Here is a 27965-nt window from a genome sequence, read left to right on the forward strand (position 1 = left end):
ATACATATCAATCTAGTCATCCGACTAGTTATATGCTCACGCAGCCAGTCACACAAATGACACATCACCAGCACTCACAATCATTAACATCTTCATATAATCACATCACGTGGAAATTAGTCAGTGGCGCCACCTGAAACCCCAACGAGCCGTCCTCACACATGGCTCACCCTCTCGTACATGTGCACCAGGGAGCCGATCCCCCAAACGGCCAACTGGTCTAATCCTCACTGACCAGTCCTCTCATTGTTTTTTTTTTTTTTCCACTCTCTCGTTTCTTTTCCATATCGATAGGAGGCAACCCGGTGGTCTCCATCCAATCTAGATCATCAAGTGCTCACAACAGGAGGCCACCCTGCGGGCTACAATCAAATCTAGATTATCAGGTGCGCAACAACAAGAAGCCATCCTGTAAATCCCCATATAATCTATATCATCAGGTGCACAAGGGGGCGCCGATCTCCCATTTTCCCGGCCGACGGTCAAGTATCATATCTTATTCAGGATCCACATCACAGACCGTCCTCACAAACCCATGGTGGTCCACTTCATCCCAATTCCACACAAACAAAGCATAGCATAAACACAACACAATTAATCAAACATTGCAATTAAGTGCAGACATATTGATCAGTTGGACAACGTAATGCAATGCACAACTAGACAACCATTCTCAAGTGCAATTAAATAAATAAATAAATAAATAATATTAAGAATAAACAAACAATTAAATAAATTATAATGGAAATAAATAAATAATTGAATAATTCGATGAATAATAATGAAAATAATTAAATAGTTAGAGCACTCTATTTAATATTTATGAAGTCATAGAATTAATCTAAATAGACTTATTAATTATGTCATTACTTAAAACTAGTCTAAGTTCTATCGAAATTTCGGCAGCATTTCCCTTAAAAATGGGACTATCCACCTGTTTAAATATCAAAAATTTCATTCAATATTAACTCAATCCACACAGCCCATCCGTCGGGCAATCAATCAAATCAAATACCCATCCGCCTTCAATAATATATCACCAATCAACCAAAATTTACAAATTAAAAGACCTTCAACTATTCTAGGAATATTATCAATAATTCTTTGCTTAAGGTATAAACAATATCATTAAACATTTATTAAAGTTCTAGACTAACTATTAAGAACTAATATTTCAATTAAATTACAATTTAATAAATTCTTCTACTAGATAACTCAACTCGAAACTTAACATATAACTAAAGCTTCATAAATTTCTCCGTCTTAACATAAAAATACCACTTCTAGATATAGCTAAAGAGTTTTACAATTGAATCGTTAAATTTGCAGGAATATTGCTATCAAGCAGTAACCAACACTAACCAACATAAGAGTATTGAAAATATAAATATATTTACATACATCTGTTTCCATACCAATTATTTAAAATGGTACGAAGTACCTGAAATAGCTACTGCGCTCAAGAAAAATATATTTTTGCTTAAACTTGAGCTCATATCGCATTAAGAACTTGGTTTATGACTTCGCATATTCATCCCAAACACTATAATTCAAGAAATCAACTAAATAATTACTGCTAGCTCAAGGATTTCAAGATTTCCTATTAAGTACCCATAATATATCCCCCGGTTTTGCACATTTTTTTTTTTTTTAATAAAAATTCAGTTTATAACTCATTCAAATTGGAAACAATTCAATTCCTCCTTCCTAAGATATCGAGAACTTGACCATATAGCTAACTAGTTGTTTTTAAGCTAAAGAATGCTTAATTCTTCACAAGGATTTATAATAAACGCAATAATCTAACCATCCCAATATAGATAATAAACGCAATAATCTAACCATCCCAATATAGGAATCATTTATATACCGATTTCAAGAGCAAAAATTCAAAATTTCCATTCACATTCGCCTAAACAGTAGCTAAATTTATGAATTCCTGCAATAGATCAAGTACTAGCGATAATGTTGCTGTCATAATCATGCTATATTTATTCTTAACTAAAATTCCCTTGTTCATGCTAAACTTATCCATTAACTTAGCTAATAATTTAAACTAACTTAGAGAATCAAATTTTCCTAAAAAAAATGTATGACAGTAGGAGCTAGGGTCTAGATTTATGTAATAGTTTTATTCACGATTCAAAACCTCCATCTTTGATCAAGGAATTCATAAATTAAACTGATGAAGGTTGGGGATTGACTTACTCAGCTGGAAAATGTCAGAAACTTGAAGGTGAAAGCAGGTTACGCGACTGTCTCGAGTGAAATGGAATCGCGACTCGCTCGTGATTTCCATGCTTCGCCAGAATCGGAGACGAAGAAGGAGAGGGAGAAGCTCGCTGTCGATGAAGGGGAGGACTGGAACCGTTCGGTGGTGACAAGGTCGCCGGAAAATCAGTGGAGTTGCAACGCAACTTCCCGATCGAACGAATCGCAGGCTTCCTGCGACAGCCGCGCTAGCCAGAGACAACAGAGGTGAGGGAGAGAAAGAGCGGCACGGGGAACGGCGGCGGGAGGCGATGGGAACGGCGCTGGCTTCAGGTTACCGGAAAAAGCGAAAGGAAAGCGAGAGGGTGGAGGTCGACGCCGCTGGAAGAAGAAGAAGAGAAAAAGAAAAAAAAAAAAAAGAAAAGAAAAGAAAAGAAAAGAGAATTCTAAAGCTTCTAGACCATTCCGGTTCGATTCGAACCGGTTTGGTCTAATTCTATGATTTGGCTCAATTTGTTTGGTTTTCGAGTTTTTCGCTTGATTTTCGAAAAATCGAATTGGTTTACGGGTCCTGTTTAGCAATAATAAAATACTAGCTGGTATAATCTCATTGGTTGAAATAAAAAATTTAGTTTTTAAATGAAAATTCTACGAAATTAAATTTTCGGGTCGTTTCACTTTCTTAGTACAAAACGAGTATCAAATGATCTTATAATAAAACAAACATAGTTTACATTTCTTAAAACATTTAGCGGAAGACTTAAAAACCTAACCTGTTTAAAATATTAAAACATTTAAAAATTTGGGGAATTTAAAATCTTGATACAATAGTGGAAACCCATTTTATCGGACTTACAACAGTTTAGGTAAACCCTACAAGAAAAACTACAAGAGCTTCCTTTAAAAATGAACTTAAGAAATAATTTAAAACCTGTTAATAAATCATTCCAAAAATAATAAAATTTCCAAAGTCTCTTCTAAATAAACAACCAATATTCAAGTTCAATAAACAAATCCTCAAGAGGAATCAATTTTAAATTCAAAAACATAAATCCAATCATAATAAGCCCAATCTCTAAATAAGAGTCCAAGTCCAACTGAAACTAACCATAATTCCTTAAAACATTTAAGGGAAAAAAAAGCAAATGTACTTAAGAAAACAAATTTAAAAATTCCACATAAATAACCAAAGCCCTCATTATTTCAAATCTACACATGCCATGAGTCTGCAGAAAAGACTCATACTCTAGTCTGGAAGTAGAAGTCGCTCTCTCTCGATAATGGTACTCGAGATCTAGAGCAAAATAAATCTTCAACCTACGCGAGTTAAAAACATTACGCTGGGTATAAAACTTAGTGGTACTCAATAATTATATGAAAAAATTTAACAAACAAGTATGGTCCATTGAAACCATACTATTCACATCTAGATAACATATAAACTAACATACCACATTTATACATCATACTACAATGTTCATACTCAATACAAGTCATATCCACCATTACTTACATTCCAAGAATCCAACTCAAGCAATATCACATTTATATATCATATCTAATTAACTTGTAATAAAAGTAATCTCATATATGTATCAATTGAGGCAACATGTAGCACAAGCAATCAAACTATAGTATCCACATAATAACTTATTTACAAGTAAGCATATAATAATATTATTACAAGTAACTTGCTTCATAAGAAATCATATATCAAAATCCAATATTTACTTGCATAATAAGTTATCATATATCAACAATTTGTATGTAACATGTATTGCAAGTAATCAGTCATTACAGTTGTATTAACAATATCTTCTCTATTAGTCTAGATAGTTTGGGCCTTAACAATGACTCAAAAGAAATAGAAGCAGAATAGATAATAGAACGGTTTCTAATAACAGCCAAACTAGTACTGGCTAGTTAGCCTTTTAATAGTAGACTTAAAAGTCTTTTAGATATAGAGTCAGTAGAGTGTGTCCACTCATCCTGAAGACACCCACGTGTCTAGCATATGATCATAGCGCCATCCAAATTTAATTTCATAGCATGCTTTATTTTCAGAAACAGATAGACATATTCTTGCAACTACTCAACCAAGATCACAGTAAGAGCTTAGTAGTTTCATTTTAATCAATTCAGTTCATTTTCATTTCTAAATAATAACCATATTATCCAACATCAATCACTATTTAAACAATTAAGTGTACCTGGTTGTATCCTGCTTATGATATATAGAAAGCTCACAGGCCTCATATAAACCTAATCATGCATGCTCATATAAGTATATAAGTATAAAGCTCATTTCAATTGGATAAGCAGCTCAAGCATCATAATTGAGTTCAATTCAATCATTTCCCATTATTAATCATCACAATACAGATAGTTAAGTAATAAGTGTACCTACTGCATAGCATTTAACTTTTAAAAGCATATCACTAATTGCATTATTACTCATACATGAATACATGCATGCAGTACTCATATATTATAAGAGTTCATAAAGTGAAGCAATAAAATATCATATACAATCAACCTCAAAGCATCATTTGACCATATACAACTTCACACAAGCTAGAAACCTAACCTACTATATGCTTCGCTCATAAAGGTCATAAATTAAAAACAACCAAAGTTATACCCTAAGGAACATGGTTCAGCCAGTAGATGCATTCTATTCTAGGTTGTTCATACATACACTTAATAGTAATACTCAATTGCATATAGGTACATTCAATCACATGTTTAAGTGACATCTGGGCACAAATCCCCAATAAGGCATCATAAGTCAAGGTAAAACCCAAATCATATCTCACATACTCAATTCATGCATTAATAATTGATTAAGTGACAAATACTATCATATCCTAACATGTAGATGTGTAAGAAGTCAAACAATCATCAATTGATACTGCCTAGGTTAAGCCACCTTTGGGAGTTAACCTTGCCCAAGTCTAATTCCTATATTCTTAGATTCATTATTCTACATTTACTGGTTCACCTCCTTTGGAAGCTAAGCTTGCCCAAGCCTAGTTCTTATATTCCTAGAATCATTATTTTGCATTTACTGGTTCAGCCTCCTCTGGACACTAAGCTTGCCCAAACCTAATTCTTATATTCTCAGAATCATTATTCTGCATTTATTCAAGAAGCAACACTCTGACATTATTTCATACCCTTTTATGGAACCAATTTAATCAACCAACACTGTAAATCACATCATGCAACACTATAGCATCATAAATAGAACAATTGATCAAAAATTAACAAAAATACTCTTAACACATGATCTAAAGTAATCTGCCTCTTCAAGTTCATATGGCTAGATTTTATTATTTTTCAATTCCTTCAATTTATAGCATCCTTACATACTCAAATGCAATATTATCAATTCAATACCAATGATCATACCAAAAATAAGGAAAAGACCCAAAATTCCCTCACATCAATCAAATAAATACCAATCAAAAATGAAAATAAGCATATAGTTGAGGAGTACTAACCTCCAAATGCACAACAGTAAGCTCAATTCGAAGATCAAGCCTTCCCTTTGCCCTTATCACCTTTATAAGGTTCACCCTTCTCTATGGGCACGAAATCATAAACGAAATGAAAACAAAAGAACAATCAAGAATTAGAAATCTCCTAATTAAGATTCAAAATGCAATTTATAGACTGTGAAACGGAAGCCCACCTTTATTTATGGAAGCCTCTTTGCGAATATAGCTTAATTGCACCAAAATAACTTGAACAATTCACTAATCCTAAATCTAATTCACTCTTTTTTTTTTTTTTTTTTTTTTTGTTAAATCTCAAGTTTTGTATTAGAAATCAAGGAAGTAAAAGAAGATCTCTTTGTATGTTTTTTTTTTCTCTGTGTTATGAGTGCGGCGTTTCCCCCTTGTGTAATAAGAGGCTGCGACCTCTTTAGTTTTTAATGTAAAATATGTTTTTTTTTTATCTTTTTCCCCTACAACTGGTGCCCACTCATAGTAAAAAGCCAATAATAAATTAATTCTTCCTTTTTATTTTCCTAAATCCAATTATATATAAAATATCAATAAATCATATTTTGACAAATAATTATTAATAAATACTAATAAATACTTATAATTAAAAACAATTACCAATACATATTAACAAATCACATTTTGATAATTAAATTCTAATAGTTAATAATAAATATAAATATATATTTATGAGCACCATTAATTATTTTAAAATACCGATTTAACCATTTAAATACCCAATAAATAGGGAAAAATCATATTAATTTAGGAAAAATATTCTAAAATCAAATTAACACAATTTCCAAATTCAATTTCAATTAACTTGGTGCAATTAGAATTATATCACATTAAATTCCACAATTAGGCTTCTTAAGGTACAACTTCACAATTCGCAATCCAAAATCATATAATGCATGAATAAACAAACTAATAACATGTAATGCATGAATCGCAATCAAGACTCAACAAGTATGAAAATAACTTATCCATATTGAAAATCATACCAAAATCTCAATTTGGTACCAATTAGCAATCCAGTAAGCTACTGTTCATAATTCCAAAAATCAGGACGTTATAACTTTTTTTTTTTTTGTTCTTTTAGGTGAGCACATAGGCTTTAATGGGCGTTATAACTTGGCTATTTGAGCTCGATAATTGGCTTTTATTGAACTTGAGCTAATGAACCACTCTGCATTTGATTATGTTATCTGCTCTTTTTTATCATGACATAAGGAAAAGTATTTTTGCGAAAAGTCTAAAAAGAATCAAGATAACCAAGCAACATCAAATTTTCATAAACATCAACTATTACGAGAACTTGAAAGTAAAGCTATAGCCCTATCCAATAAAATGCAATTCTTCGTGATGATCCTGTTAAAACTATAATGTAGGAATCCTAGATCATCTTGTTCAGAAATTGTTTGATAGAAAGAATAAATAATCGGAAGCGTACCTTGATCCATGACCATTGATTTCCTTGTTGCAGTAATTTGATTCACACTGTTATAGTAGATTTCTATTTCTTCCCTCTTGCCTTTTCTTTTAGTTTTCTCGCAAATAGTCAAAGAATCATCCACCACCCCTTATCCTTATATGTGAAGAAAAAATTTATAGCTTACGTATAGAAAAACATGGATTAACAGTTATTCCACATATGTCAAACTGTATCTTACGTATGCTATACATGAGGTAACTGATACATGAGGTAATTGTGTCTCATGTATACTTTTATTTCCTTATTCCTTTTTCCTGTCAATTTTATAAGGTAGAGGGAAGGGTATTTAAACCCAAACTGATCCTTATTCTATTAAACCCAATAACTATCGTCTTGGGACATCTTTAATTAGAACCAGTCCAAATAATTATATGGGCCATATAGATTATTAAAATAATCTAACAGATCCTTCATAACAAAAGCTTCATTCATTGCTTAGCCAATCCAAAAATCATAAAAGCTACCTTGAACTACACTTGCACCAAGCCTAAACTTACTACTTCTAGTCCAACTTGAATTATCAGTAGACATAATTTGTCTCCGATCAGTAAGACCATTTGTTGTTCTCCCCTTCACAATTTTATTTTCAAATTCTTCATTAATCCAAGTGCTTTTATCTACTGGAAAATAGCCTCAAGAATAACTTCTTCAAAAGCAACAATGAACTAAATCTTTTGACATACTCTTTCCATCAATAAATTTAATTTGTTAACTAACCTGCAGAGGATATTATCCATCTAATTGTTATATCAAGTCTCCCTTTTCAGTCTTCCAAGAAGAATCTTATTTCTCTTCTTATTTGTCTTCAATTTTGTTTATTCACAATGATGATACACCCATTCCAAAGAGATTGCAAACGACCAGTTGTAGCGATTGACATTCCTGCTATGGCTTCATCATTGATAGAGAAGAAATTACAACTCCATTGATGGAGAGAAGTAGGGGAATAATGAAAAGAGAATAGAAAGACAAATGGATTTTAGTTGCCTTGAATGAGGAGAGAGAATGTGTCAATATAAAAAGGCATAGGAAATTTTTCATGAAAGAGGAAGCAATTCAAGCAATAGAAAAGCTTCGGTTGCTATTATTGTTTGGCATTTGAAGAGATAGGAAGACATGAAAATAGTGAATTTAACACTAAAGTTTTATTCCATGCTCATCGTACCAATTTGATGGTATCAAAATAATAACAATGATGTTAACGATTGAATGATTAAAAGAGAAAGATGAATCTTAAATGAGAAAGATGAATCTTAAATAAACTTATATGAATAATGGTTGCAACCCTCTCTTAGTCTTTGAGATAGGTTTATACATGGTAGTACATAGCTATTGCTAAGGGATAGACCGAGCAAGATTCTAGGAGAGGAGATCTCTTGAAATCGGGGAATATCATAATAGATTGGACCTAATTGAATTACAAATAGATCCCTGGTTTATTATAGACATTTGAATTTGGAAGACAATATATGGAGGCTACAATTGTCAATTGTTATAAAAAATAAAATATAAGGTATTAAATTGATAAAATTAAAATGATTTATCATAATTGTAAAATGTGCCAAATATTAGTTTTTTTTTTTGTCATTTTAACAATGGCCAAGTACATAGTTTCACCTTTGAACTTTTTTGTTTGAATCCTATGGCATCCTGTATTTTACGAATGACCTGTTATACACTCTACCTTTTAAATTTTGTAACTATTGTGCACCCGTTCCCACTATAATCCCAAAGTGTGGCTTCAAACACTAAGAATCACGTGAACTCATATTTTTTTATCCAACATGTCATTTTAATTAATTAAAATCTATTTATTATTATTAAAATTAATTAAAATGCTAACTTATCCTATCTCTCTATCCTTTATCTTTTTCTTCCAAATTGAAAATCTCCTCTGTGTTCTCTATCTTTTCTAGGACATGTCTAAGGAGCAAGAGACCTTGGAGAGGGAAACCACAATTTTACCCAACCTTTGATGTTCTGTAACTCAAAATTGTAATACCCAAAACCAATATAGTTTTAGCATAACCCCGAAGAGAAATTCAAGAAATTAATATGTTCCAAAATAAAAAAATTGTCAGTTAGTGCTCAGTTGAAATTTCATATATCACAATCTTGACTAAAAGCATTCAACAATGAAAATATTCAAGCAACAAAGTTAAATATTCCACAAAACCCATAAGAAACCAAAAAAATAATATCAACATCTCAACCTGCTGATTCACACAAGCCAAAAAGCCAAACAAACCCATTAATTTTTTTCAAAAAAAAAATGATGTTAAATAATAAACGAAAACTGAGAAAAGGTAGCTCTGATTGTTTCTAACTGTGTGAGGTAACTTAAGATTGTTTGTAAATAGAAGTGGGCATTGTCAAGTAGCTGCAGAATAAACAAGTGGACAAGGCAAAAAAGACACCAAAAGCAGCAGCGAATTCTCATATGGTAAAAAGAAACTTCTCCAACTTGGGCTTTTTATTAAAAGGCGAATTATCCTCTTTCGAATTATTAAAAATTTGAGTCAAAGAGAAAAAGAATGGACGAAAGGATATCGCCGGCAGTGAGATGATAGTGTCCGCAATAGCATTAGAGTGAACAAAACTTAATTCCAAATTTTTATTTTTTTTTTCCACATCAGCGCCTACAGTAAACACATCTCAATGAATTTCTTAATCACAAAAGAGGTGCATAATAATTACAAAATTAAGAGTTAGGGTGTATAATAAGTTATTCGCAAAGTATAGGTTGCCATATTGGTAAAATGAGAAAGTTCAGGTGTAAAACTATAAAATGTGAAAATTGGATTACACGTGCGATTCCAAAACTGTGTTCTATATATTCAGTTAGAGTACCTGCGAAGCCATCTCTCTCAAAATTAAAATTCATAAACGAAAAATCTACTATGGAAGTTGGTGAAAGCTCTGCTGCGAACTGCTCCTCTCATGAAATCTGGGCCAAGCTTGGTACCCCATTTCTCTTAAATCTATCTAATTGTTATTATTCAACTTATTATTATTTTTTGTAATCATGTTCTGTTTGTCTTCCAAGAAAGTCTCTTTCGATGCCAAGATTAAAAATAAGAATTAATTTCCTTTTATTTCAAAAATTTACTTTTGATTCTTACTTTAAGGCAATTCCAAAGATTTTCCATTATAATCTTTTTCCAATTAAAGTTTAAATTCACTTGCTTTTGCCTGTGCATGTTTGAACAAGAATCGAAATTTTGGAAAATGATTTTTGCCTTTCTGTTTCTCTATGGTGAACTCTAATAAGAAGTTGCTAGATAAATTTTGCCTTCTCTATGGTAAATGCTGTTGTTCGTTATTACATTGCTCAAGTAATTACAATTGCACTCATAAATTTTGATTGTGAAAGCGTGTAAATTCAATGGCTTTTGGAATACTATCTTCCTCTATTAAACATAAAATATACCCATGCTAGCCATTAGCTAAGATTCTATTTATTTTGTAAATCTTCTCTACAATGAACTTTTTGGAAATGGGATGGTGGGTTTTGATTATTTGTTTTTATCTTGTTGCAGTACCATCCGACTCGAGATATTCTGATATTGAAATACGGTCAAATGATGTAGTTATCAACTCAGCAATTACATCTTCTTCACTTGAAAAGCATGAATGGTGCAAAATAACAAGGAATTCATGTCACCGTTCTGCAATAATGCTGAATACAAGGTGCCTTTTGCAGCTGTTTATGGATATAATCATTATTTGAACTGCAATTCTTGCTGCTTATTTGACATTTTCCATTGTCAATAACTGGCTTCATTAGATTTTCCTTACAAAATTTTGGTAGATCATCTTTTCTGCAAATAGTGGACTCTTATCGGCTTGGAGCAAAAATATGAAAATCCAGTGTTCAATGGCTGAAAAAACATACTCCCTCCGTCTCATTTATTTGCATGATTTGACAAAACACGCATATTAAGAAATTAGTCAACAAAAGTTATTTTGCCATTTTTTACCCTTAATAACCCATCAAGGTATTAATAAAAGTACTTCATTTAATAAACAATTATAAAGGTTATCATGGGAAAAATAATTTTTTACATATATAAATTTAGAAATCTTGCAACATTTTGGAATATCCAAAAAAAGGAATAACAAGCAAACAAAATGGTATGGAGGGAGTATTTTATAAACTTATTGCTATACTGTAGTGAATTTATTGGAGGACTACAATCAAACTCATTCATATTATTTAACAACATGAAGATAACAATTTTATTTGTCTAGTTTCGATATCCTGAGTAGTCTTTTGACATTCTACAATGTTATTTTTCTCTACCTACTCATTGAATAATTTTGAAATGACTAAATTAGAGGTAAAAGAATGCCTAATTGTGGGTGACAAAGAAATGCAAAATTTATTGAAGATTTACCTTTTAATTTTCCAAACCTTAAAATCCCTGCCAGATTTCAATCTTTTTGTCATTTTGAAGTTATTATAAACCTTCTATCTTTAGTAATACAAGTAAATCTATGATGGCATTTGATTTGACCCATAATAATATCAAATTTTTTCTTTTTTTCCTTGAAAATAATATTGGTATGTTGGAGTAATCTCGGCAGTTGCCAATCTTGAGTCTTAAAACTCTGGTAGGGGGTTTTTCCATGGTTGTCTTCATTGCTCAAAGTGAGAAAAAAGCATACTCTCGGTACTCATATTAGCTTTCTTACATAAGAGCTAAATTTCAATAATAAATTTCTCATAGTAATATTTTGAAATTAGAGTTATACCTTTGACTAGGCAATCAGTTGGTTGAATTAGCTTGAAACCTGATATTTTTGGTATGAAAAAGTCTGTTTGAGCTTGCGCTGAAGTAACTGTGCCCATTTAAGCACCTCAAACCAGATTTAAGCTATATGATGCATAGTTTGAAATGAAAACAATACAGATTGATTATAGTGCATACTTAATATTCATCTATGCCTTTCAACTTCCTATTCCTTTCGTCCTAGAAAAGCTACACCTTTTAATTTTCTGATTATTAGGTAATATTTTAAATATTATGCTGAGGCAGACCTTTGAATAATAATTTTCACTTCATTGTCTTTATCTCTTAAATTAATAATTCACATATCAATGTCCACTTATAAGAAATTTGGAATTGATAATTGGTTTGTAGAACTTATGAGAAAGTCTTAAAAAATGACTTGACCTCTATCTGGCTCAAAGCTCATTCTGAGTTTCAGATTAAGTTTAGTCTAAGGTTCTAAATTTTAATTGGAGACTTTGGTGCAATGATAAATTTCTCCCTTTCAAGTTTGAGTATTTAAGTTTGGGTTGTGGAAATGACCTCTTTGCCAAAATGCCTTGTATAGGAGTAGATGGCCTTGTATAGATCCTATCAAAATGAGGAGTCTTGGAGACTGAAGATGCCCTTGTTAATTGGGCTGACCTTGGGCTTGAGTTCAGACAAATGCATTTGAGTTGAACTCAGGCTCACTTGAACTAAATGGTTCTAGCCATATTGATGACCAAGTTGCTCCAAAACCCAATTGAGTGGAATTGTAGAGTGTATTTATTGGGAATTTGTGAAGCTATCAACAATCATTTTGAACTTATGCAAAGCCTGATATCAGGAATTAAATTCTAGGATTTGTGATATTGGGGGAAAATGAATATAATTTTTGTCAATTGATTAAGGTTTAAATAAGCTGAAAAAATATCTGAAGTCAAAAAGTAGTTCCAAATGTTGGAAAAAGGAGAAAAAAAACCCTGGGGGTGGGGTGTCATGGGCGATTGGAATGTTCCAGATAGTCATGTAAATAAATGGTTTGTGGGAGTATGGAATGTTGTAAATGGTTGCTAGGATGCCTTTTCAGGATTTTAAAATTGCTGGGAAGCTTATATATGCTGGAACTTCTCTTAGGTGAGGAATGACTCAAATCTAATTCTGGCTCTCCTAATAAATGCTTGATAGAGGAGAGAAGAATAAAAAACTCAACATTTGTTTGTCATTGAGGTTATACTTACTTCCTCAGTTTAAAAAAAGGCTCCTTTAGATATTATTGCAAAATGAGGTTTGAACCACAGTGAAGAAGAGGGGGTTGTCCAAAAGGCCAAAATGACTGTTCAGAGGGAGCATTTGCTACTCCACGAAACTTTTGTTTGGTCTGTTGTTCTCCAAAGGTGAATACTAATGACCAATTGCAGAAAAGAAGACTGGTTTATCTCCCAATCACTGTGGTTTGTGACATAAGAATTCCTTAGGTTCATTATAACTTCTTTCCACATTGTGAAGTGGCTTGGATAAATTATTTGAATCTTGTTTTTATCATTTTTGAGGATCTGTGAATGTGTTTAGAATCCTTGGATACCTATGTTGGTTTGAAATGGAAATGATTTGGTGGCAGTAAATATGCCAAAATCCTTTGAATTGTGCTTTTTTCCCCCAACTGTTGTGAAGTTCTTTGCAAGGAAAAAAAATGATCTTAAAAAATTAGAACATGTTTATTGGGGACAAGATGGTGTTTTTGTCTTCTAATGCGGCTTATGCTTCTGGCGCTTTTAGATGTGTCTCTTTGAATGTTATCAAACTTGATTGCGAGGCATTATCCTTCTATTGTTTTATGTTTTCATTCTTAGTTGTATATTAAGATACATAGGAAGATTCCTTGTGCTTCATGGTTTATTCTTCTTTCTTTCTTTCTCAATAAAGTTTCTTTATATATCTATAAAAATCACATGCTTGTGGATGTAGGTTTGAAATGGGTTTCTCGTATTCCTTTTGTTTTCTGTTCTGTTTTTGTCTCTCTTTCACTTTCTTAGCCTGGTTTAATGCTTTTCCTTTACTCTTTCCTTTTTTATCAGCTATTTTCTATCTGATTGAAACATTAACCTTCTCTCTCTCTCTCTCTCTCTCTCTCTCTCTCTCCGAGCATGCTTCCTGCCTTTTGTTAGTCCCTGAATCAGTTTGCTAGTTCTTTTCCTTGTGATTTCTCCACCTGCCATTTCTGTTTGTATCAATGCTTCCCAAGTCTTGCTTACTCTTTGTCTATATATCTTTAGTTAGAGGTGGCATGATTGTGGCATACTGTCACAAATTTTGGTGGTGGTAACTTTATACTACATTATAGTTATTTTGCAGGTAATATAATATTTAGGGGGACATGGTGATGGTAATTTGCAAGAGGTCAATCATATATTGTGTCGGACAGCCACGGGCATAAGTTGTGTGTCTGGTTGCCAGACGCTACGAGTGCTGCCACATTTAGCATAGGGTGTTTAGGATAGAAGTTGTAGGTCTTTTGAATGGCAGTATCAAATGAAGAAGTTAAAATGCTAATATAAGCAGCTTCTTTTCAGGTTTTCATCTTCTATTGTTTTGGTTTCCTGTTGGCACCTTGTGTGCGAGGTCTCTCCCTTCCTCTCTCTCTCTCTCTCTCTCTATATATATATATATATACACACACACACACACACACACACACACACACACACTAAATTCAACACTGCTGGTGTCTCTTTTCCATATATATTTGTTGCTTGTGGACATATAGTTGCTTGCTAATTGCACTCTCCTTTGCAAGTACATCTTTTTGAAACAAGTTAACGAGATTATTGTTTATTTTGTAACCCTTGAACAATTGTATGCATTCTCAGTCCACAGGAAATATCATAACTTCACCTCCTCTCTTTTTTTTTTTTAATTAATTTTTGCTGATATAGTTCCAGTGCAATAATTGTTGATGGGGCTGTAATCCAAAATGAAGATGATGTTATTATCAATTGTGGAAGTGAAATTATTAGTGGCCCAGATAAAGAAGGTTAGTCTTCACTGCTCTCTTTTTTCTTTTTTTTTTTTTTTTTTTTTTCTAATTATGAATTTCCTTGAGTAAGAGCAGTAATTGGTGCAATATGCTGGTCATATTAGAACTTGTATGGATGTTAGCTGCTATTCAGTAATTTTAACATTGCCAATTAAGATTCTTGTATCTTTTTGATACTGTGTTACTCCTTCCCAAATTGTTTACCTTTTCTTTTTAAATTTTTAAATCCCAAACACCTACTCAGTTACTTAGAGGAATAGATTTCCTCAAGTGAGGCAAAGAAAACAATTGAAGCTGCATTTTCTTAGTGATAGAATAATTTCAATCAATGACTGGTTGAGCATATGGTTGTTCTTTGAAAGTTAAATGCATAAAAAATTCAGAGATGTTGGCTGTGTAGAAAGACAAAATATTAGTGTAGAAAAAAAAATATTTTTATGGTAGAAATTAATTTTGCACCTCCCTTACATAATAGCACCTGACCTCCTTTAGCGTGTGCTAACAAGTGTAAAATAAAACATAAACCTAAAATTCTTGCCTTTTTTAATTCAAATATTATAGCAAGAGGAAAGGCTGAAAAAAAGGAACAATAATGAAATAGCAAATTTGATTTTGACATTTGGGTCTCTAAAAATTATGTATCTTTTATTGGTACCAAACCCTATTTTGTGTACAGATTTTCTTTATTCTTTTTATTTTTCATGGCAAGACTAGAGAGTTTAATAATTAGCAGACTAATGTTAAAGTTTATATGATTGCCCAAAAATATTATTAAATTTTGATCCTTCAAATTTTCAAAATTCAAATCTTTAGATATGTTTAAATTTTTGATGATTTCCTTGGACACTCCCTTAAGCATTTGTTTAGTCCTTTATTTGTTAAGGAATTAATAATTTAAGTTATAATTTTCATTAAATTTTAGTGTGAAAATAGTTTGAGCTATATTGTAATTTAGTTCCTAATATTTTTAAAACTTCTATTGTTACAATAACAACTAAGCTTTAATCCCAAATGAATTAGCGTCGCTGTTTAAATCCTTTGTTTCCATTCTACTCTATGCATGACTTAGTTCACACTCATACCATGTAGCAATAGGTCTTTTGGGACAACTTTCCTCCTTGTGATTTTAAGTCGACGTTTCCCTTTTAAGATCCTTCACCAAAATGTATCGTACTTCCAAACGGGGCACATGAAAGTCTACATAGGACATGGCCAAACCATATCAGACTTTCTTCTCCTGTTTTATCCCCAACTTGTGCTACTTGCATCTTTGTCCGATGTGGTCATTAATCTTGTCCAATCTTCTGTGATCTCACATTCATCTTAACATCTATATTTTTGCAACATTCATCTTGTGAATATGTTGGGTCTGCAGGGCCAACATTCACTTACATGCAACATCGCAGGTCTCACTATTGTTCTAAAGAACTTGCCTTTCACCCTGTATAAATCTTTCATTATTGAAGACTCTAATTATTAATTAAAAATTAAAATCTAGTTGTTAAAAAATTTCACTCAAATCTTTAGACTGTTATATTCTATGATATTTTAGTTTCTGTAAGTGTGATATACAAAGAATGTTAATAAGATAACTATTAAAATTGTTTTTAGCTTATAATTAACAAAATCTAAATAATTAACTCTATAGAAATAATTTTATTTTTCTGACAGAATATCTATTACTTTGGCCCTCTTGATTCAAAATTCTAGCTTTGCCCCCCTAATATGCAGGATTTTGAAAATGGAAAGCAATGTCCTGTATTGGCTGGATTACAAGGCATTTTGGCTCACCAATATTGGATCCCCTGATCTGTTGCTGTGATTTGTGCATTTATGGCTGGCTTGTCTATAATAGAATGATATGGATTTTTTGTCTAATAAATTCTGTTATGGGGCAAGATATAATGACTTTTATATTGTGAAAATAAGAGAATTAAGAGGAGGAGAGTGATGGCAGTATACCTGTTGTTATGTGTCTTTTTGTTTTCTCTCTCCGTCTCCCTTTTTTTAATTCTTTTCCTTCCTCTTCTCCTTAATTTTAATGTTCTTTTGAAAACCTTACACCATATTTAGGCTGCTTTACAAAAATAACTAGTAGGCCTTTTTTGAAGTTCTATCCAGGCTAAATTTATTTTTTTATATATATTTAAATATAGCTCCTAGACTATTTATAAGAAAATGTTTTAAAAAATCTTTTCAGAATTTATATATAAATATACTAATTTTGTGATTATTTTTTAATGTCGTAATGTAGAATTAACAGCCAACTTAAAAACTTGTCGTTTTCTGTTAAAACAAACTTTTACCTTTGCTAATCAATTCAAGACTAGAAAAGCAGAGTTTACTATAGATGTTGGGAGTATTTATACCATTGTTTTTTCTAATTTTTTTTTTTTTAAATTTCATAGTAACAATAGTCTAGACAATGTGATACAGTCTAATACCACATTAACATTATCAGGATCAAATTAATATCATTATATAAAGCTTGATTATGAGTATAGGTTCTAATGGGCTCAGAATAGTTCTAAACCTTCAAAATTTTGAACTCCAAAAACTAGTACTAGTCCTAGCTTCTAGAGAAAATTTATAGTGTTCTTACTCTCCTATTTTAACAAGGACAAAAAGAGAAAAGGAAAAACAAGGATTCAAAAATAATTCCAAAAAATCAAACCACTAAAAGTTCCAAATTGTGAAAGTTACGTTTGAATCCTAAAACTGAGAAAGGCAAATATAATGTGATGAGTGACGTCAAATGATTGGAAACTAAACTTAGCATAATTAGTTGAGACCATGATCCTACTGTTGATGTTGAACTTTTTGAATTGTGAGATAGTTCATTTGTACAGTTGACAATTTGTAGAGGCATGAGATATGCTTGCAAGAGGGACCATTAGTCAGTGGAAATTTCTTTTCCTTTTGTTTTTAAAAATTTTAAATTTAAATGTTCTTTTTCTGAAATGCAATCGTTTGTATTTGTAGGATACTTGTGCTACAGATTTAAAGTAATGCCTCCTCAAGAATCCCGCACTCAGCGGTTAAAGGTGAATTATGCAATTTTATCTGGCATACTTTAATGCTAAATTCTGTGTCATTTTCTTCTACAATATGCTGATCCCTGTTTTTTCTTTCCTTTTTCTTCATCAGGTCTGTATAGATGCTGAGCATGTAAAATGTAGCATTTGTTTAAACGTATGGCATGATGTTGTCAGTGTTACTCCTTGCCTCCATAACTTCTGGTATGTGATTTATTTGCTTTTGTTTCTCTTTCCTAGCAATAACATTGTTGTTTCAGTATTGTTGATTTCAATCTGGTGTTCTATGTAATGCAGTAATGGATGCTTCTCAGAGTGGCTAAGGAGGTCACAGAAGAAACGTTCAGCCGTGCTTTGTCCTCAGTGTAGAGCAGCTGTAAAATTTGTCAGTAGAAATCACTTTCTGCATAGTATTGAGGAGGTGATACCATACATTTCATTTAGTTTTTTTGCAAATGCTCGTCATTTTGATTTTTTTGGCAAGGCATTATACATACACTTGTATGAGCTGGACTACCTTTTAAGCTTTCGTATGTGGATTGACGATCAATGTTAAGTACCTATTGGGGTGCATATGTCATTATTTTGCAATTCGTATTATAAAATATCCTTTTATTGCTTTTTTTAATCTCTCATTGGAGTAGGTGTTCCACACACATTCTGTCTGGTTTCATTTCTGCCTTTAATGTGTGCATGCTAACTTGATAATTTATTAATTAATGTCAAAATTCTCTGTGCAACTTGCTTCTGTAATTTTAGATGACAGTAAAGGTTATCTGTTTGTCTATATTTTAACTAATCTTGCAAGGTTTCTTTCCCTTTGTTTAATCTTATCTTACTTTGTATTTTGTGAAACAGTTTTCTTTTACTGGAAATTTCTTTTTCGCAATAAGGATGCTGACTGTTTTGTCTTAGGATATACTGCAAGCTGATCCTTCACTGAAACGGTCAGATGAAGAAATTGCTCTTTTAGATTCCTATGCATCAATAAAATCAAATGTCGTAAGTAACTTTACCATTTTGTTTATGTTTCTTCTGAATCTTGAATTTATGCAAGTGAAATCAGGGGCAGAGTAGGTTCATTAACACTAGCAGCTCTTTCCCCAACATTTTGCAAGTAGACAAAGAAGAGCCATGAACTTTTGGTCCATTTTTGGCTTGCTTCACTGTAGAATCCATTTTTTTTTTTCTTTCCTTTTTTTTAGCTGCATGTTTAAGTTCTCATGTTTGGTTCATATATGCATGCCTTCTCTTTTTTCGTCTGAAATGTGTAGGTGTTGACTTGTATATAGACTATTTAGGAGAAAATTATTCTTGCCTTATTTGTTTTTCCCTATTTAGAATTAGATTACTTTTCCTATTTAGATTGAGATGATTGTGTATAAATAGGATGTATTAATCACATTGAACACAAAAGAAATACAGAAACAATATTTTCCCGAATCTGTTCTTGAACTCAACTTGGTATCAGAGCGGGATTGGAAATTACGAAAACAGAGCTCTTAAGGCAGGGACTGTTGCAAGCTATCGGAGGTTTTCTAGGTGTAGTTAAAGTACACCACCACCCCTAGAAGGAAGACCAGCTGCTGGCGACCCATTCCCCGAAGTCCGGTGACTGTTCGAGCAAGCGCGTGGGTTCACGCGCCGATTACAGATTCGGCCATTCTCCACCATGTGCCGTCGTGTGAGTCACTTTCCGGTAGCCTATCTCAGTCGGACTTACTCTTGCAGACTCGTCTTGCTCTGTTGACTTCATCCCAGCCTGATTCGTGACTTGTTCTTCTGTGCATCTGTATCTCGGTATTTATTTGTGTTACTATCACTTTGCCAGCAGTTGGTTTTTCTTGCAACAATCACTAAGTCATGGTTGATGGGAATAAACCTGTTGAAAAAAATTGAAACTATTGAAACGAAATTGGTTGCTTCTTTGGACAATCCTTCTTTACAAATTAGTTCAGTTAGGCTTGACAGTACTAACTACCTTGCTTGGTCAAGGTCATGTCTGTTATTTGTCAAAGCTCGGGGAATACAAGGATATGTCACTGGAACTAAAGCACAGCCTGAAATAACTAGTCCAACCTATGATAAATGGGATTCTGAAAATTCATTGATGATGTCTTGGCTTAAATTCCATGCCACCTTAGATCTCCTGTGGCTATTTGATGTTGGACACTGTAGCAAAAATCTGGTCGACTGTTTCCCAAACTTATTCTCAACATGGGAATGATGCACATGTGTATGAGTTTCGGAATAAAGTTCAAGGAACAAGGCAAGGTGAGATGACCGTTAGTCAATATTATGCTGAATTGACTAGTTTGTGGCAGAAACTTGATTACTATGAGGATTACCATCCCAAATGTGAGGCTGATGTGGTAGGATATCAAAGGAAAGTTGAAAAGGGACGCATATATAAGTTTCTTGTAGGTTTGATTACTGTGGCTATTTGATGTTGGACACTGTAGCAAAAATCTGGTCGACTGTTTCCCAAACTTATTCTCAACATGGGAATGATGCACATGTGTATGAGTTTCGGAATAAAGTTCAAGGAACAAAGCAAGGTGAGATGACCGTTAGTCAATATTATGCTGAATTGACTAGTTTGTGGCAGAAACTTGATTACTATGAGGATTACCATCCCAAATGTGAGGCTGATGTGGTAGGATATCAAAGGAAAGTTGAAAAGGGACGCATATATAAGTTTCTTGTAGGTTTGAATACTGAATATGATCCAATACGATTCAAATCCTTGGGAAAGATCCTATGCCTTCACTGCAGCAAACATATTCTTATGTTTAACAAGAAGAAAGCCGGAGAGGCGTCATGCTAACTACTATTGCTCTTGAGAAATCTAGGCTTCTTGCTTCTCAACCTATACAAACTATCCACATTTCATCCAATAAATACCATTTAGCACGTGGTTATTGTGGAAAGCCGAGACATACAAAGGAATCATGTTGGAAATTGCATGGCCGACTGAGTTCTATTAAGTGCACATCCACCATTGATTTAACTTCTGTCTTTCACATACCCAGTTTTCTTGTAAACCTTTTATCTGTTAGTGCCATTACAAAAGTCCTCAATTGCAAAGTTGAATTTTTTCCCACTCATTGTGTTTTGCAGGATCTGAGAACAGGGAAACTGATTGGCTTTGGTAGATTGCATGATGGCCTATATCTTCTCGAAAAGGCTTGCAGTTCTTTGGTTCCTTGTATTACTTGAGCCCTATTAGGAAATCATAGTAATCCTAGTCAAGAAATAATTATGTGGCATAGGTGATTAGGGCATCCATCTTTTGTAGTCCTAAAGAGATTATATCCTAGTCTTTTGAGCATTGCTAGTTAGAGTCTTTAGTTTGTGATAGTTGTGAACTTACTAAACACACAAGAAGTTCTTATGTTTCCCATAATAATAGAAGTTCAATTCCTTTCATGACTATTCATTTTGATGTATGGGGTCCTACTTCTACTGTTTCATTATCTGGTTATAAATGGTTTGTTACCTTTATAGATTGTTGTACTAGATTAACTTGGGTTTACTTGCTAAAAGCAAAAACCGAAGTGTTTTCTTGCTTTAAGTCTTTTCATAACATGATTAGTACACAGTTTAATGCAAAGGTCAAAAGTTTGAGAACTGATAATGGAACATAGTATATGAATAGCATGTTTCAGGCTTATTTAGACTTTAATGGAATCATTCATCAAACTAGTTGTGTAAATACTAGTGCTCAAAATGGTGTCTGAAAGGAAAAATAGACATTTACTTGAAGTAGCTAGATCCCTTTTATTCACCATGAATGTACTAAGACTTACTGGGGAGATGCAGTGCTCAGTGCAGCTTATCTTATTAATAGAATGCCTCTTAGGACACTCAATTTCAAAAGCCCTATAGCTGCTTTACAGGGTAATACTTCATATATTGTTCCTCCAAAAGTATTTGGTTGTGTTTGTTTTGTTCATCGTGGGCATGGAGGCAAGTTGGAACTTAGAGCTCTGAAATGTGTGTTTGTAGGTTACTCTACCACCCAAAAGGGGTATAGATGTTATCATCCCCCATCTCGAAAATACTTTGGGAGTATGGATGTGGCCTTTAGAGAGTCTGAGTTTGAGCCTTATTTCTCTCAAACTCCTCTTCAGGAGGAGATTAGGATAGAAGAGGAGGCTCCTTTAGCTCCTATGTCCATATCTGTTCCTAAACAATTTGTGAATATGAACACTATTGATGAGCGAGAACCTATAAAGGGTAGACTTGATAGGTCAGATTAAAAAAGGTACAGTCGAAGAGAGAAGGTTAATGCCATCACGCATGATACACATGTCATCTCTGCAATCAGCTCCTGAAAATCCATGTGGTTGAGTCCTCTATAACTCCTAGTTCTAATTCTGATGCAATTTCTTCTGTGAATATTTCTGATTCTAATCCTGTAGTTGATGATGTTGATCTTCCCATTGCTCTTAGAGAAGGGGTTAGAACTTGTATCAAACATCCTATATCCCAATTTGTTTCTTACGACTTATCACCGTCATATAGAGCCTTTGTGTTGTCTGTTTCTATTCCACAGAATTAGCAGGAAGCATATCGAGATCCAAAATGGAAAGCGGTAATGGTGGAGGAGATGAAAGCTTTGGAAAAAATATGAAACTTGGGAACTTGTCACCCCTTCATTAGGGAAGAAACCAGTGGGATGCAAATGGGTATTCACAGTAAAACACAGGGCAAATGGCACCGTTGAAAGATACAAAGCCAGATTGGTGGCTAAGGGATTTATTCAGACATATGGAGTGAACTATGTGGAGACTTTTGCCCCAATTGCAAAGATAAATACAATTAGAGTCTTGTTGTCCTGTGCAGCCAACTTGGATTGGGGCCTGCATCAATTTGATGTAAAAAAAAATGCTTTTTTTGCATGGTGATATAGAAGAAGAAGTATACATGGATATTCCTCCAGGCTTTAATGATGAGAAAACCAAAGGTAAAATTTGCAGATTGAAGAAAGCATTGTATAGGTTGAAACAGTCACCTAGAGCATGGTTTGATAGATTCAGTAAGTCCTTGATTTCCTTCGGCTATTCTCAAAGTAATGCTGATCATACTTTATTTATTAGACACTATAATGTTAAGATCACAGTACTAATTGTCTATGTTGATGATATGGTTGTGACTGGAAATGATGAAGAGGAGATTATTCACTTAAAGAAGTTGTTGGCTCAAGAGTTTGAGATTAAGGACTTGGGAGATTTGAGATATTTTCTGGGTATAGAAGTTACTAGATCGGATAAAGGGATCTTTCACTCTCAAAGGAAATATATCCTGGATCTCTTAAAAGAAACTTACATTTTGGGTTGTAAATGAGCTGATTCTCCCATAGAAGTTAATCACAAATTACAAGCATAAATGGGAGACTCGGTTGATTTGGGTCAATATCAAAGATTGGGTGGCAGATTGATTTATCTCTCACATGCTAAGCCTGATATAGCATATGCTGTAAGTCTAGTTAGTCAATATATGCATGATCCTCGTAGTTTTCATCTTGAAGCTGTCTTTCGCATTTTAAGATATCTAAAATCTGCACTTGAAAGACGTCTACTTTTCTTTGAGCATGGTCATCTAAAAACTGAAGCGTTTACTGATGCTGACTGGCCTAGATCTCCAAATGATAGGAGATCAACCTCTAGTTATTGTACCTTTGATGGAGGAAACCTAGTTACTTGGAGAAGTAAAAAGAAGACTGTGGTAGCACGTTCGAGTGCAGAAGCGGAATATAGAGCTATGGCTCAAGGAGTTTGCGAACTGTTATGGCTAAGGAAGATAATGGAAGAACTGCGAATGTCGAAAGGAGAAGATTCAACTTTGTTTTGTGATAACAAAGCGGCAATTAATATTGCTCAAAATCCAGTTCAACATGACAGGACAAAGCACAGATTGATAGACATTTCATAAAAGAAAAAGTCAACCAAGGTGTTTTGAAGCTTATCCATGTGACTTCGGATAATCAGATTGTGATGTTCTCACTAAAGGGCTTAAAAACAAACGATTCCATAACTTGGTGTGCAAGTTGGGCATGTGCAATATCTATGCACCAACTTGAGGGGGAGTGTTGACTTGTATATAGACTATTTAGGAGAGAATTATTCTTGCCTTATTTGTTTTTCCCTATTTAGAATTAGATTACTTTTCCTATTCAGATTGAGATGATTGTGTGTAAATAGGATGTATGAATCACATTGAACACATAAGAAATACAGAAAAAATATTTTTCCAAATCTGTTCTTAAACTCAACTGTGGGAAAGATTTGATTGGCTTCTTATAGCTAATGTTTGGGAATAAGAAAAAATTGAGGCTTAGCTTTCCACTTATACCCAATATTATCACCCTGATATCATGTGACAAGCTCTTTATTAATTGAATATTATCTTGTCTTAAAGATGTGCTGAAGATCTATCTTGCAATAGTTTTTCTTTTGACCTATCAATTGATGGAGTTGCTTTTGCATTGTGCTGTTGCTTTATTGTCATTCTTTTGATTTCTTCAGGTTCCAGTTTTATGTTTTTACTTTGTGTAGTAGCATAAATGATGCCTTCCACTTCATTTTAGGTCTTTTGGAGAATGAAAGATCCAATACATGTGTGATTTTTGCTCGTGATGTATATTAGGTCATTCAAAGTGGTAAGCATATCAATCGAAAGAGGGACCATTCAGTATTGGAGGTGGAAAGTGATGTTGTAGACTCCGTAGAGTTCCCGTGCCCTCAGTGTGGTAAACATTACTTGCTTATCATTTTATTTTTTCAATACGATTTTATTCATACTGGCTGTGTTTCTTTCCCATTAGTAATCTAGGAAGGAAATTACTATACCATCCCAATGTTGTTTGGCATTAGGATGTTTAAATCCTATTGTCAAAGGGGGAAATGTTGCCACTAGGCTCGAGTCATCTTTGCTGAGGATGACTAGAGGTTCCATTTTCATTCTCATAGGAATTAGAGTTGAATTGAAGAGAAGGAAAGAACATGAACAAACTTTCTCTGTTATTTGCATGTTTTATTCATAACATATTATGACACTCCCTTTATGTATTCTCTTTCTGGCCATGTCCTTGCCATCCTTGTCTACACCATAACTCAACAAGGTTGAAAATCCTTTAATTCTAATGGTCATTTGTTTCCTGATTGCCCTGTTATGATTATAACATGAGGATTCTTGAGCTGATGTTGGATGTTTGGAACATCTGCAAAGATTAATACGTATGGGGTTAACTCTTATTTTTCCTTAAAAAAACAAGGCTTTATTTTTTTGTGCTACTTTATTACTGGATTGCATTGTCTGATGCTTGATCATGTTACACTTTGTGTTCACATGGTATTTTTGTAACAATCCAAAAAAGATAAATTAAAATTTTTAATGGATCAATTATGTTGTAATCTCATGTTGATATTTATTTTGGATGTTAAGGACTAGTTGTAAATAGAGTTCTATTAGGAGTTAGATTCCTAATAGGTTTATAGTATCCTGTATATGTATATATATGTGTCCCTATTGATGAAAATACATGAACAAAAAATATTTTTTCACTAAATATGCTATAATGTTTTTATAATGAATGATAAAATTCGTAACTTTAAATACATTGAGTTTAAGTGAAAAAAGTTGCCTATTAAAATTCATTGTTTTCATAAAAAATTCATTGTTTTCATATGCTACTACAAATTACTGATCATTAAGAGATGAGAAAAATAGAGATGTTTACATGATAAAACACACACATGCAGGAAAGTGAAAGTAGCCTTTGTTGTTTCTTATTGTAAGTTTTGATCTTTTATTATCTAAATGTAGATCAACCTTTATTTAAACATTTCATTTACAATAATCAGGGGCTGAATATAGTGGCTTTCGCTGCAGCCAGGACACTGTTCATTTGCAATGTCATGCTTGTGGAGGAATGATGCCTTCCAGAATAGAAATTGGTGTGCCACAACACTGTATGTGCCAGGATTATGTTTTGATTATTTTGTGCTGTAGTCTCAGCTTTTTGTCTTTGCTATGCTATTTAGAACACTTTTAACAAGAAAGCCCTAATAATGATAAGGTCTTGGTTGGATTTTAACATTTAAACAATTTCTCGAAAGTAGGCTAAGGCTACATTTCTGTTTCAAACTTATGTTTCAAGTTTAATAGTGGTAATGTTCAGTTACAGGAAAAGTTTTCTGATAGACTGAATTTGGTTTACTTTTGTGAGTATAAATTTGATAGAGGCCAGCACCTATAGCGAGCTAGATCATTGGAGTTATCAAAGCTTTGTAATTTCTTCTCTTGCAGGTTTGGGATGTGATAGGGCATTTTGCGGTGCTTATTGGCATGTTCAAGGGGTTACAAACATGGTGTGCAGCCATGAGAATTTTAAACCAGTATGTTTGTCTCTTTCTTTCTTTTCAATTAATTTTAATTTTAATGTAATTATTTTATAAAAAAAGTTATTTAAAAAATATTTTATTTGATGTTTATGGAAATCATTTTACAAAAAACATATATTATGTGGGATTGAAATTATAAATCAACATTAATGCACATTATTTAAATAGCAATGCAATTATTAAATAAAATTAATATTAAATTAGCATGCTAAGCTTGTGAATGGGCTCAAGTTTGTTTGAAAAGTTAGCAAACCAAGATTGAGGAAAATTGAGCTTGGAGGAAAAAAAAGAAAAACCATCATGAAGCTTTGCTGAGCTTGGCTTGATTACAACCTAGTATTATGTGGAGAGCTTTGAAGAGAGAGGCAGAGCTTTCACCTATACGGAAATGTAGAAGATGAAAACAACCCAAGTAGCTTTCTTCTAAGTGTTTCCCTTGGCTTTACATTTGATTTAGGTAATTTAAAGAATAGGACTTTCTTTTGAGTGATAATTTGTGTAATATGTAAGGAGGACCTATCTATCTATCTATTATTCGCAAGTATACGAAATCACAAACAAGTAATCAAGAGTGAGTAGAGTACCGTTCCATGAAAATTGTATACCGAATATTAAAATTGTGTTAACCTATTATTATTTAAACGACAATTAAAAGAATTAATTTTAAAATAAAAGAAATAAAAGAGAGCAATGTGAAATCACACAAAATAATTTGATGAAAAAAAATAAAGGATTAAAAACTACTAGGAATTTTGACTTCTCTTAATTCTATCTAATTTATTCTATTAGTTTGATAATCAATTTTAATTTTTCAAGAAGGAGAAACAATCCTAAAATCGCTAACAAGCTCTCCCGATGTATTATTAGCTTTTTTAACCCGGTCTAGTTATCTGTTTTCCAATAGTACAATCAAACATGAATTAAATCATTAAATTTTATGTTTTGTTTATGAATTCATAACCTGATAGTGATTAATGAAATAAATCAATCAGGGGAGAAACGTTGCCTGAAAGCATTAAGTTCAATAATAAATTATATCATGAACAAGGAAAAACAAATCTAATATTATAAATTGGAATCGAAATTAAGCTACATCAAATCTCTAGTATAAGAATTTAGTTCAACATAGTAAATAAATTAAACCTAAATAAACTTGTAGATATTCCCATAATCAGCATGAATATTGAAATAAAACAAAAGAGATTTTAGAAATAAAAATTAGTCAACAATTGGCTCGTAGCCTTCCTTGAATCTTAATTTCCAACTTGATTGCTTGAAGTCATGTAAAGTGAAACGATATAGAGAATAGAATATGGAATAATGAATGTGATGTGAATTTCTCCCAAAGTTGTGTGGGGATCTCTCATTATATAGACTTCCCAGGGCGTCTTCGAGTTCGAATAGGAAAATCAGCTGACTTATTGAGGAAAAAATATTATTGCAGTAGGAAACTGATTTATTCTTCTATTTCTTCTCAATTAGGAGTTTCAATTTAACAAAATAAGTTTAGAAACTG

At 32.9% G+C, this 27965-nt stretch overlaps 1 protein-coding gene across 1 annotated transcript; it reads left to right on the plus strand.

The window, feature by feature from the left end:
- Nucleotides 1-10047: 10047 nt before the first annotated feature.
- On the plus strand, nucleotides 10048-26443 carry LOC149497578 (uncharacterized; the record flags this gene model as incomplete). The annotated part of the gene is given in 10 exon segments (XM_089719330.1): nucleotides 10048-10176; nucleotides 10755-10905; nucleotides 14906-15003; nucleotides 17989-18050; nucleotides 18154-18245; nucleotides 18339-18462; nucleotides 18957-19043; nucleotides 24693-24795; nucleotides 25910-26017; nucleotides 26355-26443. Coding segments are annotated over 10 exon segments (975 nt in total), but the record flags the coding sequence as incomplete, so codon positions are not given.
- Nucleotides 26444-27965: the final 1522 nt, after the last annotated feature.

Source organism: Jatropha curcas, chromosome 3 (genome assembly GCF_041381405.1).
Source record: "Jatropha curcas cultivar XTBG-Jc1 chromosome 3, XTBG_Jcur_1.0, whole genome shotgun sequence".
Lineage (NCBI taxonomy): Eukaryota > Viridiplantae > Streptophyta > Magnoliopsida > Malpighiales > Euphorbiaceae > Jatropha > Jatropha curcas.